Source organism: Pelobates fuscus, chromosome 7, assembly GCF_036172605.1.
Source record: "Pelobates fuscus isolate aPelFus1 chromosome 7, aPelFus1.pri, whole genome shotgun sequence".
NCBI lineage: Eukaryota > Metazoa > Chordata > Amphibia > Anura > Pelobatidae > Pelobates > Pelobates fuscus.
This window is the reverse complement of record NC_086323.1, coordinates 86,113,761-86,128,207: the sequence shown is the minus strand read 5'-3', so window position 1 is coordinate 86,128,207 and position 14,447 is coordinate 86,113,761. Positions and strand designations below refer to the sequence as shown.

Sequence of the window (14,447 nt, the reverse complement as noted above, 5' to 3'; positions counted from 1 at the left end):
CACCATGTTTCAGTTATGCCTATTATATCATATTGTTTAGTGTATGCTAATGCCTCTAGTTCCCCCATTTTGTTATTTAGGCTCCTTGCATTAGTAAGCATACATTTAATATCATGCGTCTCTTGTATATTTTGTGAATTATCAACATTACATAGCTTTTCTGTTCTGAGCTTGCCCCTCCCCCCGTCTCCACCACCCTTATACTGTGCTAAAGCCCATCTCCTTTCTGTCCTATCTCCATTTTGTAGATTGCTATGACCCTCCCCCCTACTACTAGTTCAAAATCTCCTCCAACCTTCTAGCCATCCTATCCCCCAGCACTGCAGACCCTCTTCCGTTTAGGTGCAATCCATCACTACTATAAAGGTTGTACCCAATCGCAAAGTCGGCCCAGTGCTCTAAAAACCCCAAACCCTCCTTCCTGCACCAAGACTTCAGCCACGCATTAACCTCTCTAATCTCCCGCTGCCTTTCCACTGTAGCGCGTGGCACAGGTAATATCTCAGAAAATACCACCTTGGAGGTCCTTTTCTTACGTTTGCTACATAATTCCCTGAAATCATTCTTTAGGACCTTACATCTTCCTCTTACTTTGTCATTGGTACCAACATGGACAATGACCGCTAGGTCATCCCCAGCCCCTCCCAATAATCCATGCACTCTGTCAGCAACATGCCGGACCCGAGCACCCAGGAGACAGAAAACTGTCCAGTTGAGCCGATCAGAGTGGCAGATTTCCCTATCTGCTCTCCTAATGATAGAGTCCCCTACCACCACAACCTGTCTTACCTTCCTTACATTTTGATCCCCACCCGTACTAGAGGGGCTGTTACAAGTAACAAGTTCCTCTAATACAGCTACTCCTGAGCTGATGCTCCCAACATCTTCCCTCAAACGGGCAAATCTGCTAGGTTGCACCAAATCAGGCCAGCCCTTTCCTCTTCCATCCCCCCCTGCTTCCTCGCCCCACTGTCACCCAGCTACATGCCTGTTCCCCATCTGTCTTATCTCCTCCCTCTCCACTACCTGTCCCCACTAAACTCAGACTCCTCTCAAGATTGTCAATCTCCCTCAAAGTTGCGATTTGCTTCTCGAGAGCTCCAATCTGAGCTTCCAGAGAAGCCACTCGCACACAACCATCACAGAGGTATGGACCCTGGACGGGTACATCCAGGCATCCATATATGCAACAAGATGTGCATTGAGTTAAACCAGCAATCTTGCTAACACTCATTTCCCCAGATACAGAACAATAAATAAAAAATTACCTTCATAGTTTAAACCCCTTGTTAGTTTCAACTCCTGGTTTTCTAACTCCTACTTGAAAGAGTCTACTTAATAGAGTCTTGTGGCGAAACCGACCTCGCCACGTGTCCTTGGAGGGGGCTGCTTGCCCGCCTCTTGCCTTTGGACTATGGACCCGACTTTATGTGAATGTGTTAACCCAGATAGCTATGCCATGGAGCCCATTCATGTAGTTAAAGACTTCGGCTCCATGGCAATTGAACTGTGTGAATAGGATCTGCGCGGTATTCGGTAGTTTTGTGCGCTCAGATCCCAGCTATCTGGGGATATGTGAAATGTCTGTGTGTAATGTGTAAAAGGTGACTTTATGTATTTTAAAGTGTTTTACTGTATTTGTGTCCCCATGTGCTCAATGGAGTCTGTCTCTGTCCTGGGAGGTAATTGGATTACTTCTCCATTGTCTCCAGGAGAGAGGGCTCTGTAAAACCGGTCTGAGCCGGAAAGCCATGCTGGCAGGGGTTTTAAAAGATACTTTACTAACTTTTGAACCCCTGGTCTGATTCATGCCATTTTTTTTAATATGTTGTTCCCCGGAATGGATTGATTGTGGATATGTATTTTTATGTGAATGTGATGTATGGTTTTAGAGTTATGAAAGTTGGGTAGAAAGTATGTTTTAACTGTATGTATAATTGAGTTTCCTCTCAGGATAAGGGGAGGGAATATGTGGGATGTAACTGATGTGTGAGTGGTTGTTTTATACCTCCCTGTGGGCGGACCTGTATTTGTAACAACTGCAATAAAAACCAGGCTGGGTGTGCCAGCACCTCAGTTCCTGCTTAACCCTCAAAGCGAAGTGTCGTCTCGTTCTTTGGGGGAATTGGATTGTATGCTGACTGCCAGGAGTGTAAGTGGATTGTATGCTTTTCCTTGAAACACAAGTTAATATACAAACAAAGTGGGATTAAGTGTGGTGGCAATAAATGCCACAGATCACCTGAGTGGAAACCCCTTACACCACTCTATAAAATACAAACATAAAATACATACAATGTAGGAGATGATTCACACTTCTAGAATGGTTCTGTAATATAAAAAAGCAATATAGTGTAATATGCTAATACAATTGTATCGATCGAAATGAGCGTCAGGTACTCACAAGCCTAGAGCCAAATTCCTGCATATGGCTCTCATGGATAGCGCTGTGGGACTTTTTAGGATGTCCCTCTCCTATTCCCAGATCACTTATATGATGCTCCGGTTGGGTAATAATCCAGGTTCCACAACTTGACTTGAATTTTTCAGGAGAAAACTTTATTGCTCCCCAATGTGGAGTAAAACATGGATAAAAGTAAAATCTCGATAAAATAAATAAAAGATAGTATGACTATATAGTCCTGCCGATTGGCAAATGTCCAAATGTCCGAAACGCGTTTCGCCCCGTACCAGGGGCTTTTTCAATCGGTGTATGGGCCATACACCGATTGAAAAAGCCCCTGGTACGGGGCGAAACGCGTTTCGGACATTTGGACATTTGCCAATCGGCAGGACTATATACAGTCATACTATCTTTTATTTATTTTATCGAGATTTTACTTTTATTCATGTTTTACTCCACATTGGGGAGCAATAAAGTTTTCTCCTGAAAAATTCAAGTCAAGTTGTGGAACCTGGATTATTACCCAACCGGAGCATCATATAAGTGATCTGGGAATAGGAGAGGGACATCCTAAAAAGTCCCACAGCGCTATCCATGAGAGCCATATGCAGGAATTTGGCTCTAGGCTTGTGAGTACCTGACGCTCATTTCGATCGATACAATTGTATTAGCATATTACACTATATTGCTTTTTTATATTACAGAACCATTCTAGAAGTGTGAATCATCTCCTACATTGTATGTATTTTATGTTTGTATGCTTTTCCTGTTCGGCTGATTCCAGGGTTCGTGTGTTTCTAGTTCGGGAGTTGGTGAATTCGTACAGTTTGGAGTTCGGGAGATTGGTGACTGCAGTAGCTGCTGGTCTATGGGAAAGGGGATTATTGCCTAAACGTTTTTTATCCTCTTGTGAGAGAAACGGTCCGTTACAAGTCTGCTTTCAAGTAATGTGAGCAACACAACACTATTTGTGGCGAAAAAGAGGCACAGCACACCAACATTAAAACCTCATCCCAACTGTGAAGTATGGTGGTGGGGGCATCATGGTTTGGGGCTGCTTTGCTGCGCCAGGGCCTGGATGGATTGCTATCATCGAAGGAAAAATGAATTCCCAAGTTTATCAAGACATTTTGCAGGAGAATTTAAGGCCATCTGTCTACCAGCAGAAGCTCAACAGAAGATGGGTGTTGCAACAGGACAATGACCCAAAGCATAGAAGTAAATCAACAACAGAATGGCTAAAACAGAAGAAAATACGCCTTCTGAAGTAGCCCAGTCAGAGTCCTGACCTCAACCCGATTGAGATGCTGTGGCATGACCTCAAGAAAGCGATTCACACCAGACATCCCAAGAATATTGCTGAACTGAAACAGTTCTGTAAAGAGGAATGGTCAAGAATTACTCCTGACCGTTGTGCACGTCTGATCTGCAACTACAGGAAACGTTTGGTTGAAGTTATTGCTGCCAAAGGAGGTTCAACCAGTTATTAAATCCAAGGGTTCACATACTTTTTCCACCTGCACTGTGAATGTTTATATGGTGTGTTCAATAAAAACATGGCAACATTTCATTATTTGTGTGTTATTAGTTTAAGCAGACTGTGATTGTCTATTGTTGTGACTTAGATGATGATCAGATCACATTGTATGACCAATTTGTGCAGAAATCCATATCATTCCGAAGGGTTCACATACTTTTTCTTGCAACTGTAAGTATCTAAACTGGAGGGTGTGAAACCAGAACGGATAGTGTAGGTGTGCTAGTAAAAGGGTCGTGTCATCTCAGGATGTATGTGAGCCAGGCTGACATGTTACCCAGCTATATGGCTAACCATCAAATTTCACTTTATGGCACATTTCTGAAAATAGTTAGCCATGATATAAAATGCAGTTAAGAGTTAAGGAAAATGAATACTGTAGAGCCACATTGAAATTAATGGTATCCTTAAGGATGCAGGCAGGTGTCATAGGAATCTCTAATTAAAGAGATGGCATGGTCACTACACTCCTAATTTCTGTTAAATAATTTAATTCCATAATGTATCAATCTAAATATACCTTAATTCCACTTACCTCATCATCTTTATACCAGGAAAGGCTCTCAGCAGTAAGAATGAACCAGTAGTCTTTGGAACCTCCTTTCATGATGCTGATGTTGCTTATAGTCAACCAGCCTTTACGAATGACCTGAAAAGGATATAGGTTAATCAACATCTATTAAAGTATTGTTAAAACTCCTTTTATTTCAAAGTACACGTGTCTTGTTTTAAAGTTATTTTTTAGCAGATATGTGGAGAATAGTCTTGCTATTTTTGTCTTGGCTGAAGCCTAAATCAGACTGTTAATTGGTTGACTCTGATGTGCAATTTAAATTGGAAATGAATTAACATTCAGACTAAGTGACACTGTCTTAAAAAAACCCAAAAGCAATAAAAGTACTTAAGAAGATTTACAAGAATTGCAATAAGCAAAAAAAAAAAAAAAAAAAAGATCCCTGAGCAAATAATAGCATTATGCACAGGAAATTAGATTTTTGCAAAAGTAGATATTTGAAAGCAGGGGTGCCTAAAAGGTAGATCCCCAGATGTTATAGAACTACACCTCCCATAATGTGTTGCATACCTTTATAATGGCAAAGCCTCATGGAAGCTATAGTTTTAAAACATCTGGGGATCTATATTTTGGGCACCTGTGTTTTAAAGTACTGGTATGTACATGTGGCCTTATTGTTCAAAAAAAGCACATACATCAATTCTCCATGTGCATAGATCCTTGTTTAAATGTGATGAAGCATATTTTACTATACATTAGGTTATTGATATGACTACCTTATGTGTAGTTCTAATACTAAAAGTGCACTCTATATTATATTTACTATGTATACAAAATTATATTATGGTACCGCATTTCTAGACTCCTATTCATCTTGTTGCCTTGGTTCAGAATCCTACAGACAGGACCGGATTAACAGGTGCAGATGGAGCTGCAGCTCCAGGTCCATGCCTATGGAATAGGCCCATTGATTTATTTATTTTTATTGTTTTACTACCCTCCACATGCTTTTGCTTAAGTATGGAAACTTAAGAGGGATGGAGGGGAACAAACCTGGTGTGGGCTGGCTGACAATAAAATTGGTTAAGGTTAAGCTGACTGCGCACTATGCAAATGCTCTTGCTGCTTTAGATTTTCTAACACTGTGGCATGTTCCCTTTCTTCTACACTCACTACATACACTTTTTAACTGTCCCAGACTGTATAAGAGGAGCTTCTGCCTTCTAGTAAAAAGGTGAGTAGAGGAATGGACCAGCGAGTGCTTAGAAAGCGTAGAGCTAGCGCATCATTAGAAACATTTATGACAAGCTTAGAGTGCTGTTTTTTGGACATCCTGCATGATTGGCAGGCAGCCTGATGTGCATTCACGCCAGGCTGACCATCTAATTCTTCATGCAGACACTTCCCTTTTTGGTGCATGTTTGTCCCTTTGGGCAGGTCTGGTTACGTGATTCATATCAGTGGCCTACCCTTTTACCCCGCCCACTGAAATCCTGCTTCACCGGACACTGATGCTAGGGGGTATGGATTTACTTGAAAGATGAGAGAGATTAGCATAGGGCAGGGGTAGGCAACCTTTGGCACTCCAGATGTTGTGGAATACATCCCCCCATAATGCTATTACACCCATAATGCTGGCAAAGCATCATGGGAGGTGTAGTCCAAAACATCTGGAGTGCCAAAGGTTGCCTATAGCTGGCATAGGGTATGTGTTTTCTGACAGCTATATCCTGTGAGTTTCCATCCAGCACCACCTCCACCAGACACATGACGCTTGGGTGGTATAACTGTTTTAGTGTTTTCTGTCAATAAGTTTCTATAATTAGGCCCACCAGGCCCAATTGGCTCTTAATCCGGCCCTGCCTATAGTTTTAAAACTATAGCTAGTGATACACTGATTTTTGTTCTGAGAATAGCCCTGTAGTGTGGCTTTTGGTTTACATCTTTAACATTGTGAACACCATTTGGTTATAAAAAACAAAATGGAGTAAAGTTAAGGCAGTAACTTAATTTATTGTTTGAAAATAATAGCCTCTGCAAAACAGTTATGACCATTCAGAATAAGATGAGTTACTGTACTTCTTAATTAGAATGATCAATTATAACTACATATTTTAAAAATGTGTTACTAGAGCAAACCATAGCCACATCACTGGATATCAGACTTAAAAAAAACATTTTTAATTGTTTTATTTTCCATATCAAGTAATGTTGTTTATAAGTACAGTTAATTTGTAGTTAGGCATTTGAATATTATAGTTATAATGTTACTTTTTCAAAACGGCATAAAAACTATTTGAGCAGTTTGCCCCATGTTTTGTATCTCCCTGTGTAAATCCAGGGATGATTCCTGTGCAAATTAACAGTTTTAGAAACTTGCTGGCATTAAGTACAGCAAACCAGGATGAAGGGAAACACGTGCACATGTATCAAGGATAAGAGATAATACTGCAACTGTCAGCGAGGTCCTTTTGACAGGATGAATGAAGGATGATACAGTTCCTTCCAGTTAGTTTTCAGATAAGTGAATTGGGTTAGTTATTTAGAACTACTGCCGTTTCTACATGAACACAGTAACAGGAGGAAGTGACTTTGAAAGATTACACAAGCTTGTAAAAACACATTTCCCTTCCCTTCCACTGAAGAACAGGTCAACAGGAAAATTTACTTTTTTTCTTTCTAAATATGCTTTGCTATTGTTAAAAGAGCACAGTTCTGTAACTTTATCAGGTAGAATTGATGACTACTTCAGAAAGCAGCATACAATCTGTCAGATAAACCTCAGTATTTCACACAAACTAGTATTTTCACATTTTCGTATTCAAAACATTTAAATCAGAGGGGTTGATGGAATCCTATAACAAATATAAGCATGCCAATAGAGATTGCAAAGTAGTGATTGGATAGGCTAAACGTGAAAATGAAAAGCTCATAGCCAAAGAGAGCAAGATCAACCCCAAAATGTTTTGTTTGTTTTTTTGTTAATTCCAAAAAGGTTAAGAGTGAAAGTGTTGTCCCTGTTGGAAGAGTGAAATGGGTAAGTTAATAAAAGAGGGTCAGGACAAGGCAGAATTTCTAAATAATTATTTTTCTTTAGTATATAGGATACACGAATGGCTGTAAATTTGCTAATCACTGTTACAAAAGCCTACCAGCATGTGATTGATTAACACAGGAAAAAGTGATTTAGAAATTAAATAAAGGTAATGTAAACAAATCCCCAATGCCAGATGGTATTCACCCAAGTATGTTTAAGGATTTTTCAGGATTCTTTTATTTCAGGAATTGTACTAGAGGATTGGAGAAAAGAAAATGTGATGACATATTTAAAAAGGGTTCAAAAGCTCAGTCTAGAAACTACAGACCCGCAAGCTTCACATCTGTGGTTGGGCAATTATTTGAAGGGCTGTTAAGGGATAATAGCCAAGAATTAATTTGAACGAAAATATCAACAGCAGGAATCAACATGGTTTTATGAAAGATAGGTCATAATGCTAAGGCATTGACACCGTTCCACACAAAAGGTCACTAGAATAGCAAATAAATTGTGTTCTTGGCTAGAACACTAGCTTAAAGATAGAGTGTAGAGAGTAGTTGTACATGGACAATCTTAGGGTCAGAGCCATCTTAACAGCATTATAGGCCCCTGGGCAAGCAGTGCACTGGGGCCCTGCCTACACAACCACTGACTGGAAATAAAATGTTAATTATTGATAAAATTACGGTTATATTTACTGGTACCTCCAAGAAAATCAGCATTTAAACATTGAAAAACATGATGTACAGCAGAGATTAATCCACACAAACGTTTAGTAGCAGGGGAAGGCAACTGACATGGACTGTTAAAAAATATTAGAATTATTATTATAGATTGATAGCTATAAAAAATGATGTGTTGACTTTGTCTTGCTTAATTTACAATTATCACATGTATGTTGTTTTTGTCAAGCTCAAGATATGTATTTGCAACAGCAAGATCTCATGTAAAGGTAGCTGATACTGAGGTGATTAGTCCACCTACACATTTTAATACAGAGGGTTGAAAAGTTTGCAGGCCTATGGGGTCCCCATGCTTTTTGGGGCACCAGGCAACTGCCCAGTCCTGTTCAGGGTTCTATCTTTGTCCACTTTTCTTTAATCTATTAATAAATTACCTTGCTGAAAAGAGAGGAACAAGGTCCACCGTTTAGGTGTTGTTGCCTACATTAAAGGCACAGACACAGAAGTGTTTAGAGCCTGTATCTTCATAAAAGGCTCTTTAAAATGTGAGTTTGTTTCTACTCAATATATTTTACATAATTATAATTGATACCAAACAATATTACCCTTTATTTATATATATATATATCTATATATATCTATATATATATATATATATATATATATATACACATATATATACATATATATATAGATATATATATATATATATATATATATATATATATATATACACACATATATATATATATATATATATATATATATACATATATATATATATATACAGGGCCGGCGCATCCATAAGGCGGCACAGGCGGCCGCCTTAGGGCGCACCGGCTCCGGGGGCGCAAGATTTCAGTGACCGGCAGGAGGGAAGCTCTCCCTCCTGCCGGCCACCATCTCCGCCCCCAGTGCGGCAGGGCTGCGATCAGGCGCTGCAAGGGAGCTCTAACCTCTCTGCTCTGCTCCCTCGCGCGCTGTCTAGTGATGCCGCGGGAGCCGGAATATGACGTCATATTCCGGCTCCCGCGGCATCAGCAGACAGCCCGCGAGGGAGCAGAGCAGAGAGGTTAGAGCTCCCTCGCAGCGCCTGATCGCAGCCCTGCCGCACACCGCCCAGCAGCCCCACTGGACCCCAGGGAATGATCCACACCAGCTCTCCAGGTAGGGAGGCTGGGTGGATATTATTTATGTATTAAAATAATTTGTGAATGTATGTGATGTGTCTGTGTGTGAGAGTGTCTGTGTGTGAGAGTGTCTGTGTCTGAGAGTGTCTGTGTCTGAGAGTGTCTGTGTGTGTGAGTGTCTGTGTGTGTGAGTGTCTGTGTGAGTGAGTGTCTGTGTGAGTGAGTGTCTGTGTGTATGTGTCTGAGTGTATGTGTCTGAGTGTGTCTGTGAGTGTGTGTCTGTGAGTGAGTGAGTGAGTGAGTGTGTGTGTCTGTGTGTGTGAGTGAGTGTGTGTCTGTGAGTGTGTGTGTCTCTGTGTGAGTGAGTGTGTGAGTGAGTGTCTGTGTGTCTGAGTGTGTATGTGTCTCTGTGTGAGTGAGTGTCTGAGTGAGTGTCTGTGAGTGAGTGTCTGAGTGTGTGTCTGTGTGTGAGTGTATGTGTGTGTGTGTGTGTGTGTGAGTGAGTGTCTGTGAGTATGTGTCTGTGTGTGTGTGTGCGTGAGTGAGTGTATGTGTTACTGTGAGTGACTGTGTGTCTGTGAGTGACTGTGTGTGTGAGTGAGTGAGTGTCTGTGTGTCTGTGAGTGTGTATGTGTCTCTGTGTGAGTGAGTGTCTGTGAGTGTGTGTCTGTGTGTGAGTGTCTGTGTGTGAGTGAGTGTCTGTGAGTATGTGTCTCTGTGTGTGTGTGTGCGTGAGTGAGTGTATGTGTTAGGAGGTGAGAGACTTAGACGTTTATCCTCCCAGAAGGGTTGTTTCTTCCGTTCCTCGCGGTTCTCTGGGCCATTTACAAGCCGACCGCGAGGGATCCACTTCCTTATATGACGCGACGCTCAGTAGTCGACGTCATGCCGCCAACCCGGGTCGACCTGTCAGTCAAGTCCCAAGCACTAATCAGGAATCGTCGGGGGCGTGATTACCCTCTAGAATCAAGGTATAAAGTAAGGCTTTCGGCATCTGCTCATTGCCCTGTCGTGGTTCTAGCCTGTCTAGTCACTCAGTGCTCTTGTATTCTAGTTGTCTCTTTGGTTCTGACCCGGCTTGTTTGTACTACCCTGTTTATCTCTGTTACCCTTTGACTCGGCTTGTCTCTCGCTTACCTGTCCTCTCGTTCCCTCGACCTCGGCTTGTTCCTAGACCATTCTCTACTTACTCCTTACGTTAAGTCCGGCCATTCTAAGGTCCGGTATACGTACCTACCACCTGTTTGTACTCTGCGTGTTGGATCCCTGTCCCGATCCTGACATTACGACAGGGCCAATGGATCCTGCAGGTACAAACACTCAGGTTGGTCCTTCTGACTCTAGGTTCGACGCCATGGATCACAGAATGGACCAGATGGCTCTAGCACTACAGGCGTTACTATCTCGTTCTGGTAATCAACCAGAGGAGATGCGTAATACTTCTATCTCTCCTGTGAGTTCAGGTCTAGAGGTAGCCACTGTAGGTGCTTCTTCCCGTATCACTCCACCTGTACGTTATGGTGGTTCTCCAGAGAAGTGTCGTGGTTTCTTAAACCAAATAGGTATCCATTTCGAATTACAACCCCGCTCCTATCCTACAGATAGGGCGAAGGTTGGATTTATTATCACGTTACTTGTTGAGAAAGCTTTGAGATGGGCCAATCCATTGTGGGAAAATGATAATCCGTTAGTATATAATTATAATGCCTTTGTAGCTGCTTTCAGAAGAACTTTTGACCCTCCAGGTAGAAAGGTCAATGCAGCTAGATTACTGTTGCGCCTTAGACAAGAAAACCGAACACTTGTGGATTATGCACTAGAGTTCAGGTCCTTGGCGGCAGAGGTTAAGTGGAATGATCAGGCTTATATAGATGTATTTTTAAACGGGTTATCAGACATAATCCTTGACGAGGTTGCTACTAGAGAGCTTCCTGAAAATTTGGAGAATTTAATTTCTTTTATTTCTCGCATTGACGAACGTTTAAGAGAGAGGCAGAACACTCGAGAGAGAAACCGTAGACCTTCCTTTAAACTAGCTCCTTCATTTCAAAGTTCTGAATCCACAACCTCACTTTTTCCAGAACCTATGCAGATAGGCAATACTCGCCTCTCAGAAGAGGAAAGACAGTACAGGAGAAGGGAGGGGTTGTGTATGTACTGTGGAGTCAGAGGTCATTTACGCCTAAATTGTCCTAATCGCTCGGGAAACGCTCGCACCTAAGTTTCTCTAGAGGACAGGCCTTGGGTGTTTCTATTTTGTCCTCTAATCTTAATTATAAAGATCACAGGCTTCTGCTACCCGTTTCTTTAACTTGGGAGAAGGGAGTACTAGAAACTATGGCATTGATAGATTCCGGAGCTGCTGAGAGCTTTATCGACCAAGATTTTGTTACCAAACACGCTATCCCATCCCAGTTAAGGGAGACACCCTTGGCCGTTGAGGCCATAGATGGTAGACCTTTAGTTGAGCCTGTTATTTTCCGTGAAACCATACCCGTTAAATTAACTGTTGGTATCTTACACGAGGAAGACATATCTTTATTGCTTATTTCTTCTCCTTCTGTTCCCATAGTCCTGGGGTACCCTTGGTTAAAAAAACATAACCCTATTATTGATTGGGAATTAGGGGAGATAATCTCATGGGGTCAGGGTTGTCAGGACAGGTGCTTACGGACAGTGTCACCGCTTTGCGCAGTTAACACACCGATTAATTCTACCTACTCTACAGAGGTACAAATACCGCCCCTGTACCTGGATTTAAAGGCAGTATTTGACAAAAAGAATGCTGATACTTTACCTCCACACAGGTCTTTTGATTGTAAGATTAATCTACTACCTGGTACTATGCCCCCCAGGGGTAATGTATATCCTTTGTCCACTAAAGAGAACTTAGTCTTAGAGGAGTATATTCGTGAGAACCTTGAAAAAGGATTCATTAGGAGATCCTCCTCTCCTGCCGGGGCTGGGTTTTTTTTTGTTAAAAAGAAGGAAGGTACACTAAGACCTTGCATTGATTATCGAGGTTTGAACAAAATAACCATTAGAAATGCCTACCCAATTCCTTTGATTACCGAGCTCTTTGATCGTCTAAAAGGCTCCAAGATTTTCACCAAGTTAGATCTCAGAGGGGCGTATAACTTGGTGAGAATTCAGCAGGGACACGAGTGGATGACGGCGTTCAATACCCGTTATGGGCACTATGAATACACAGTGATGCCTTTTGGCCTCTGTAATGCACCGGCAGTATTTCAGGACCTGATCAATGAAGTTCTTAGGGAATTTCAACATGACTGCGTTATTGTATATCTGGATGATATACTTATACACTCTAGAGAGATTGAGACTCACCACAGACAAGTCAGAGGGGTATTGCGCAAGCTTCTTCAACATGGCCTGTACTGCAAATTGGAGAAATGCAGCTTTGACCAATCCCAGATAAACTTTCTTGGTTATGTGATTTCTGGGGAAGGGTTTAAGATGGACCCGGATAAGCTCCAGTCCATTTTGGATTGGCCTTTACCCAGGGGCCTCAAGGCCATTCAGAGGTTTATTGGATTCTCCAACTATTATAGGCGCTTCATTAAGGGTTACTCTTCAATTATAGCTCCTATTACCAATATGACCAGACAGGGGGCTGACACTAAGAACTGGTCTACTGAAGCCCTTCTTGCCTTCAAAACACTCAAGGAACTGTTTGCTTCTGCACCAATTTTAGTTCACCCTGATACGACTCTGCCTTTCCTACTCGAGGTAGACGCCTCAGAGACAGGTATAGGTGCTATCCTGTCCCAAAGGTTAGGTGTGGATAAGCCCTTACATCCATGTGGTTTTTTTTCCCAAGAAACTATCAGGCCCTGAGAGCAGATATGACATTGGTGACAGGGAACTACTAGCAGTTATCATGGCTTTAAAGGAGTGGAGACATTTATTGGAGGGCACCTTACATCCTGTTACTATTTTGACAGACCACAAGAACCTGTCCTATATTGGGGAGGCCAAGCGCTTGTCCTCCAGGCAAGCTCGTTGGTCTTTATTCCTCACGCATTTCAATTACGTGCTCACTTATAGACCTGGTTCTAAGAATTCTAAAGCCAATGCTTTGTCTCGACAATATGAACCTTCTGCAATATCTGAGCCGGTTTTGTCTTCTATAGTACCCAGGTGCAATATTATCGCCAACACAAGTCTTAAGATTCACTCTCCGTTGCTTGCTCAGATCATGAAGTTGCAGCATCTGGCGCCTAGACAGACTCCTGGGGCAAGGCCTCCTGAACTCCAACTGGAACTCTTACAGTGTTTTCACAACAGTAAGGCGGCTGGGCATCCGGGTATTCGCAAGACATGTTCCTTGATCTCTAAAGATTTCTGGTGGCCTTCTTTACGGAAGGATATTAGGGATTTCATCGAAGCATGTGAGGTCTGTATGAAGACTAAGCAACCTCATACGCTTCCATGTGGGTTGTTACATCCCTTGAACATTCCTGAGAGACCATGGTCCTGTTTGGCTATGGACTTCATTGTAGATTTGCCTGTTTCTAAAAAACAGACTGTGATCCTCACGGTGGTTGATAGGTTTACTAAGATGGATCATTTCGTGCCCTTAACTAAACTCCCGACTTCTCCTGAATTGGCGGAGATATTCGCGAGAGAGATTTTTCGTTTACATGGGATACCTTCCGAAATTGTTTCCGATAGAGGTTCCCAATTTGTTTCACGTTTTTGGAGATCCTTCTGTTCTCAACTAGGCATCAAACTGAATTTTTCTTCTGCCTATCACCCTCAGTCTAACGGAGCTGCTGAACGTACCAATCAAAAGATTGAACAATATTTGCGTTGTTTTGTTTCTGAACACCAGGACGATTGGGTCGGTTTGATTCCTTGGGCGGAGTTTGCACACAATAATCTCGTTTGTGATTCTACTCGTTCCAGTCCCTTCTTCATGAATTATGGCTTTCATCCTTCCATTCTTCCCTCGGTTTCTCCTTCCCAAGGGGTACCGTCGGTTGATGTTCATGTTGCCAATTTGAGGAAGTTGTGGGATCAGACTCGACAAATTCTCCTACATAATTCCATGTTGTTCAAGAAACACGCTGATAAGCACAGAAGGGCGGCTCCGGTTTTTGTTCCAGGTGATAGGGTATG

General features: G+C 42.0%; 1 protein-coding gene across 2 annotated transcripts in view; it reads right to left on the bottom strand.

Annotated features, from left to right (window-relative positions):
• DNM3 (dynamin 3) overlaps positions 1 to 14,447 on the bottom strand; it is a 404,911-nt gene that overhangs the window by 240,609 nt on the left and 149,855 nt on the right. For both annotated transcript variants that reach the window (XM_063426168.1, XM_063426167.1), the window contains one exon: positions 4,477 to 4,590. In XM_063426168.1, coding sequence (XP_063282238.1) covers positions 4,477 to 4,590 — 114 coding nt within the window. The remainder of the gene's footprint in view (positions 1 to 4,476; positions 4,591 to 14,447) is intronic.